We start from the raw sequence: 7,818 nt of genomic DNA, 5'->3' as shown, positions 1-7,818 counted from the left end.
AGTTTCTCCATTTACATTTTTAAAAAAATAAAAAAAACAAGCCAATAATAAACAACAAAAAAAAAGTATTAAAAGCTATCTATATTTTCAAACTTTTATGAAGTGCAAATCTTTATAAGTCCTTTCCTAATTTGAGGAATTGTTATTTTTGTCCAAATATTATTTTTATAGTATAATGCGGTTATTTTTCTATTACTTTTGATTCTGAATTGATGACTAAAACCTTTTAAGCATACCTAAAAAATGGTCATCCCACGTAATGTTTACTCTTATTTTTGGTTAGTAATTCAAGAGAGTAACGAAAGGCTTTTATCAAAGCCCAAAACAAAGGCTACTAAGTAAGCCGATGGACATCAATACACGAAAAACTATCTAATAAAACAACTTTCACATATAACAATCATAAAAATCATATTTATATGTTATAGCTATAGTTTGCATAATTGCGCTCCATAACAAATTTTATGTTTGCTATGGAGCTTTTGATTTGTATAATTCGCTAGATACATCCAATTTTATACAAATTAGAAAATGGGCCCGCGCTTCCCGCGGTTAGAACATTCTTCTTTAACATTTATTAGAATAGAGCTTTTCTTGTATTTTGATGTTATAGTATTTTTATATAAATCTATTTTTAAGAGTATAGAGGTTATTCAATTGTAGTTTACCATTTGTTTTATTAAAAGAAAAGGCAAAATTACAAATCATAACACTATATGAAAATTATTACATCATATCAGTTATCCTTAATAACATAAGAATAAATAAATAACTATAAAAATACATACCAAGATATGTAACATAAACAATGGTGTCAGTGAGCCACTCAATATGATCAAAGTACACAAATATTTAAAGAAGAAGAAGAAGAAGAAGAAGAAGAGGTTCAAAAATTTTGTTGTTTTAAAATGAGAGGAAGTCCCTTTATTTATAGACAACAAAATGTAGTGTGAACAAATGTTTTATTGTGCCTTATCGCAAATGTTACAACTATTTGGAAAAGTTGCAACCCTTTGGAAAGGTCACAACCTTTCATAAAAGTCACAACTTTTCATAAAAGTCGCAACTCTTCATTAAAAGTCGCAACTTTTCATAAAAAGTCACAACTTTTCATGAAAGGGGAAGGCTAGTTTTGTAAATAAATAAATTAAAAGGGAATTTTGGTTTGTGGTTGCGCCACGTAGGCGCGCCTAAGGTTCTCTTTTATATATATATATATATATATATGATACTGATAATTTTTAATTGGTATTAATTAAATGATAATTTTTTGCTCTAAAATAAATTATAATAATATAATTTTTTGTGTGGTAGTAAATAAAAAATGGGATGTTTGCTGCGAATTACAAATAAAATAATTTATGGATATAACATTTAATTTGAATTAATAGTTTGTTATTTCATACAATTTTCCCTAAAACAAATACTCCTATCTTATTTACTAGTGAGAGAGCGAGATAGACAAGTGAGAGAGTCAGATACATGCGAATCCACTTAGATACAATGTATCAAAAATAAATTATACCTGATTTTGACGTCATGTATATGAGATATATGCATCTGGACGCTCAGATATATGTATCTGAAGTCCAAATTCTGTTAAGTTCCGTAATAATAAAAAGTTAAAGGCCCTAAGAGAAATAATTAGTTACTAAACTAGTAAATTTATGTAAGTGACCCATAAATATACCACGCCCACAAATAATTGGCATCTACATAATAAAAAATAGATTAGCAAATTATAAACTTAAAAATATTGACACAACTTGGCCAACTAAATAAAGAGGCTGCTAATATAATAAGAATTTTTATATTACAATGAAATTCAATGTTTTATACCTTATTTGTAGGCCTAAAGACAGGCACAACTTATCCAATCAGATACCATGTTATCAGTATTATGTATACATGAATACTATCTACTAAGAAAATGAGATGTGTGATTTAAGACCTTTTTTTTTTTTTTCCAATTCCTTGATCAGAGTTCATATAAGAATTCCATCAAATTTGGATAGTGCACTGTAGGGTTCATTTGGCAGTGGTGGTTCCAGCATAATTTTCTCCATATCCAGGGTTCAAACGTGAGACCTCTAATTAAGGGTGAAACAATCTCACCATTGCACTACTACTCATGTGCATGTTGGTCTTTCCCTTCTTATTATTCATGCTACGTTTACATTATCTAGAAATATTCCTTCTCATATTTTCAAATTAGGGTACATAATATATAAGCCCTAACTTAGGGTGTGTTTGGTATGTATTTAAATTTAGCATGCATGTTTGGTTGGTTAAAATATTTTGAAAAGTATTTTTTCTAAGAAAACAAATTTTCTTAAATGAGAAAAATGACTTACCTAATGAAGGTAGAAAAAATAAGTTTCATAAGTGACATTTCAAGTTTACTGTCTCATCCCCATCTACCCAACGTCCCACCCCCACCCCACCCCTTGAGCATCCACCTCCTCGCCACTGCAGAAGCCCTACTCCCACAATATATATATATATATATATATATATATATACTATATTTTTATTTTTCTAACTCTTTTAATGAAAATTTTGATTTGTCAATACTGAAAAACTTGTTTTTTGAGAAGTTCTATTATTGATTGATAAAATAAGCAACTAGGCAATTAGGCTAGGTATATATTAATATTATTTAACTTAAAATAAAAGGCATTGAAAAAGACGATTAATTTAAAACGTTTTCCAGTACTTTCCAGTTTCCTCTCTTTTATAATTGGCAGATGATTAGAATAAAGAAATTATGATGCCATAAACAAAGCCTTTCTGTCCATATATATATAAAATATTGTACGATGTAACATTTATTATATATAATATACTCCTAGTCCTAGGCTCAAATTATTTGGGTTGATAGCCAAAAATGACATTATAATAAACATATTAAAATAACAAAATTTCTTGATATGACGTTTGAACACGTAGTACTTTGTTTAAAAGCATACTTTTAAAAACAAAAAAAAAAACTAAAATATCTAAGATAGATATGTATAGATTATTTGGCCAAATTTTGGAAGACCAAAAATATTTATTTAGAAAAAAGAAGAACATATGTCAAGTCAAAATTTTAAGGGGAAATATAAGCTTTTTCGGAAATAGTAAAATTTATTTTTTAGAATTTAAAATAAAATTCTTTTTTAAAAAAATATTTTTGAAAATAATACATTTAGAAACACTTTTAAAAAATTTGACTAATACTATAATTACTATTCAAAAAGCACTTATAAAATTTATTGGTTAAATACGAACGATTTCTCACAAAAATAATTTTTTATTTGTTGTAGTGTGATACACTTAAAAGGAGAAATTTGTACATAAACTAGATATTGCTATAGTATGGAGTTCAGCTATGCTGCCCAACCACATGCTTATCACTCTGTTATTATAAATATTTTGAATGAATCGGTGAGAAAATAAATAATAGTCTTTTTATACGAAAAATCAGAAAGCTTACTAATATTTTACCAAGCATATGTTTTCCCAATGAGTTGATTCAGTAAGAAATCGAAGGAAAAATCATGTTTTAATAAAATACTTCTAAATTCCAATATGACTTTTTCAAATTCCAAGGGAAAGCTCCAGTTCTTTAGAGTTTTGATTCGAGGAAGATGATGGTTGTTGTGTGTGTCTTTTTGTTAATTGCGTAGTTAGTAGTACATACATGTTATATGATTAGGAAAACTGAAAAGACAGTATATGAAATGGAAGTTGTTATCAATCGTATGCAATGAATACGTTACATGAGTATACATGGGTATCTGATATTGCACTTGCTTTTTCTTTGTTGAGTACCGTCTACATTCCAACGGTTGTTTCGAGACCTCAATTGTGAGACTTCCGTCATCTAAATCCAAGGGAGATACTTCCTTCAGACTACTATGGATTTCTCTTTTTCCTTCTTAGTCCATTATTCCGACTCAGACATTCTAAACTTATGTTTTTTTATTATTTGGGCTTCCATCCTCTATCCTAGACTGTTAGATGTTTTGATACTATGACTTTCAAGTTTTAGGTTACGCAATCGTTTTAATTGACTAGTTAAATTTATAGAAGCTCAAACTTATAATTGTTTTAAGACTATTTTATTAGCGTTTTATTCCATGGTTTGGTTTTAAAATGGTTGATGGGTTAGTCTTGGGTTGGTAGCTGGTTCTCCCACTAAAGGGTTAGTGTGGGTGTCACTCACGACAGATCAAGGTCGTGACAAATTTGTTGTTTAACTTTCGAATTCAAACACCGTCAGATAAATTGGAACAAAATGAGGAAGTTAGGTATGAGGCTATGAGCACATATATATAAGTTGAGTTAATGGTGTTCCTTATCATACGTGCTTCAAATATTCATCTCTCTTTATTACCAAAAATGGATGAACCAATCTTTTCCACTTCATCATCACCATCAAGCCTTCAACATAGGCTTCAATATATTTTCAAGAATCAAACAAATTATTATTCTGATTGGGCGTATGCTATTTTCTGGCAATCGTCGAATAATAGTCTGTCTTTAACATGGGGTGATGGCCATTTAAACATGAAGACGACGAATAATAAAGACGTCGAATGGTTCTACTTGATGTCTTTAGCTCAGTGTTTTTCTGTTGGTGAAGGAGTTGTTGGAAAATGTTTTAGTAGTGATTCTTTTGTGTGGCTAACAGGGGATCAACAATTTGAGTTTTGTCATTGTGAAAGGGCTAAAGAAGCTCATTATGTTCATGGGATTAATACTTTTGTATATATTCCAATTTCTAGTGGTGTGCTCGAACTAGGCTCGAGCACAGTGATTAAACAGGACTTGAACTTGGTTCAACAAGTCAAGTCTCTGTTCTTTGGTTATGAAACAATTGGTCCAATTGATGATTTTGGTCTTTTCAATTGTTTGGAACAATATGGTCAAGAAGCAAAGAAAGGTGAAATAGTAGTAGGTACAACACCACAGGAAAACAAAGTTTGGATTTAAGGTTGAGTTGCTTCAACTGAATTTATTGCTTTCGCGTTGATATATGTTACATCTATACTATGGATATTCTAACATTTACTTGGACAAGTGAGTCAGTTCAAGTAGTTGAACATATCCACCAAAAGAGAGAGGATTTGAATCACGCTGAAGGATAAGTAAGAATGTTAAGAAGATACTTTTCTCCGTCTCAATCTATATAATGTAATTTGACTGACCATGAAATTCAGAAAAGAAAAGACATATTTTAGTTCACATTTCTTTCATTTAATTGAATGTATGGGCATCATTCTTGCTTTTTCTAAAAAAAATCTCAAGTTAGTGGCCATTTGGGCATTAGAATTGAGGAATTTGAAAAAAAAAATTATTCTTTCTATTTGAATTTGTTTGTCTCAAAAATAATGATTATTTCTTTTTTAGCAAATTTTTTAAATTTCAACTCACTTTTTACCTAACATGTTGAAAGTCAAATGAAATACGTAATATTTATGAAAAAAGTGAAAAGTACTTATTTTGCCTGTACAGAGCAAGACTTCCAAGAAAAGGGGGAGAAAGGGGAGAGAGATTTGCGAGACACAAGGAAACCACGTAGAGGCGGAGAGGCAGAGAAGAGAGAAACTTAACTCTCGATTCTATGCGTTGCGCGAGGTGGTTCCAAACGTAACGAAAATGGACAAAGCCACATTGCTATCAGATGCTGTAACATATATTACCCAACTGAAAGCTAAAGTGGATGAATTAGAATCAAAACTTCATAACAATTACTATTATTCAGAGCACAAGAAGAAACACAAAATGGAAAATGATAATGTAGTGGACAACCAAAGCTCTACCACTTCTTGGGATCATGTAAGGAGCGCTTTCTTCTCGTAAAACATATTCACTCTGTTCATTTTTATTTGTCAATTATTTCAAAGATTGAGTTTCACTTTTAATAAATCAACAAAAGACATTTTTTAAATTATGTGTTCAGTCAAATAACATCACCTAAATTGAGATGGAATGAGTATTTCTAAAAGGATTGTTTTGATCACTTCTCCAAGAAGGCTTATATTTATAGAGTTGGAAAAAAAGAATTAATTCAAAATAGTCATCTTAATTATTCCATGAAAAGACATGTTATATATGTTAATTTAAATTTATTAAGTTTTAATAAAAACAAAAATATCTAAATATAAATTTAAATTAAAAATAGAATTTTGAATTTTATAATTTTAAATATGTCACAATATGCATGTGTCTCTTTTAATTTCTCCATTATTATTATCACAACTTCTTCAGTATTCCCTTTTCATATTTACTTTAAAATAGTTTATTTGAGCCAAACATCTATTGGACACTTCTAGATCTACCTTCACAAGATAGGATAATGTCTTTATGCGCACCGCCTTTTCTGAATTCCTATTTATGAAATTACACTGATATGTTATTGTTGCCAAGATATGCATGTGAGAAAACTATAATAATAAAGCCTCCAAACTATTTTTTTTTTACTTCCAATGTGACACAATCCCATTTCAAATGTTACAAAGTATCTCACATTATCTTGTGCAACATTTGAACCAAACAACCAGACTATGGAAATTGAAGTGAAGATGGTAGGTCAAGATGCCATGATTAGGGTTCAATCAGAAAATGTGAATTATCCATCAACAAGATTGATGTGTGCTCTTCAAGAAGTTGAACTACATGTCTACCATGCCAACATCTCAAGTGTCAATGATCTTATGCTACATGACATACTTGTTAAAGTTCCTCAAGGATTGGAGACTGAAGATGAAGTAAAAAATGCTCTACTTAGAAGCTTAAAGCAAATAACATGTTGATAATTACCTATTGGAGACTGAAGATGAAGTATGATCTTCAATCTCTTCTTTTCATTTTTAATCTTACCGTCAGATCTCTCAATAACAATCACGTATGCTTTGACATTTTTTTGGATTGAGAATCGACTTCGGATTTACTCATTTGATAGCTAATGAGTAGGAAAAGAAGTGTAGGGTTTTCGCTTACACGTCTAAGAAAAGGGGTGATTGGTCGGTTTAATGTATTATCGATTTGGTTTATCGGTTTTTGGTTTTTATATACATCAAATCAATAAGCTAGTTTTATCAATTTTTTATCCTTAACGATTCGATTTCGATTTAACTAATAAGAAAATGCTCTCTTGACAATTTGACGCGACAAGACAATAATATAACTTTATAGAATGCTCATGAAATAGAAACAATAGTAGCTAACATGAAAAGATCTATAAAAGTGCAACACAAATTAAAGAGTAAAAAAAACTATTTTTATGACATACTATATCCTTAATTTATGACATAAAATTATTTAATTTTTTTAAAAAAAATTCTCTTAATAAGACCTTATAGATCTCGAATCAAAATTAGTTAGATTTCAATATAATATAAAATCCTGAATGAGTAAAAAAAAAGTTTTTATGATATACTATATCCTTGTATGGTAAGTTTTTATATGGGTTAATATCTTAAAAGGTCATTGAACCAATGGCGGAGGGAGAATTTTCATCAAGGGGGTTCAAAAAAAAATTAATCACGTAAATAATATCCACAAATAAATTAAACGGGTCGAATCGGATATAAACGGGTCGGATTAAACTGTCGAATCAAGAAGAAAAGGGTTTTTTAATATTTGACTTTATAATTAGGGATTAAACTAATAAATCCTAAATTCCCAATCAGCGTTTTAATTTTTTGGAACTAAACATCATTTTCTGATTGCATTATTATATTTTTAAATAAATTAAAACGCCTAAAATATAAGCTGATAAAAGAAATGCCTCTGCCCGGATTCGAACACGCGACCTCGCGTGCAGTA

The 7,818-nt window shown here is 29.7% G+C and overlaps 2 protein-coding genes across 3 annotated transcripts; both read left to right on the top strand.

Annotated features, from left to right (window-relative positions):
• The first annotated feature begins 4,310 nt into the window (after nt 1–4,310).
• Nucleotides 4,311–4,980, top strand: LOC102593412 (transcription factor bHLH14-like). The gene has a single exon (XM_006361002.2). The coding sequence runs from the start codon at nt 4,333–4,335 to the stop codon at nt 4,978–4,980; it is 648 nt and encodes a 215-aa protein (XP_006361064.1). The 5' UTR covers nt 4,311–4,332.
• Nucleotides 4,981–4,992: 12 nt separating this feature from the next.
• Nucleotides 4,993–7,023, top strand: LOC102603452 (transcription factor bHLH14-like). Of its 2 annotated transcripts, XR_001475231.1 has the most exons (3): nt 4,993–5,135; nt 5,503–5,826; nt 6,552–7,023. XR_001475231.1 is itself a non-coding variant. In XM_015315104.1 (2 exons), the coding sequence occupies exons 1-2, from the start codon at nt 5,647–5,649 to the stop codon at nt 6,801–6,803; spliced, it is 432 nt and encodes a 143-aa protein (XP_015170590.1). In that variant the 5' UTR covers nt 5,361–5,646; the 3' UTR covers nt 6,804–7,023. The 2 variants fall into 2 exon arrangements, 1 of the variants encoding a protein (XP_015170590.1); XM_015315104.1 differs by lacking the exon at nt 4,993–5,135 and having other exon boundaries at nt 5,361–5,826.
• Nucleotides 7,024–7,818: the final 795 nt, after the last annotated feature.

The sequence above is a fragment of the Solanum tuberosum genome, unplaced genomic scaffold, assembly GCF_000226075.1.
Source record: "Solanum tuberosum cultivar DM 1-3 516 R44 unplaced genomic scaffold, SolTub_3.0 scf00338, whole genome shotgun sequence".
NCBI lineage: Eukaryota > Viridiplantae > Streptophyta > Magnoliopsida > Solanales > Solanaceae > Solanum > Solanum tuberosum.
The sequence above is the reverse complement of the archived record's forward strand: the minus strand, read 5'-3'. Positions and strand labels throughout refer to the sequence as shown.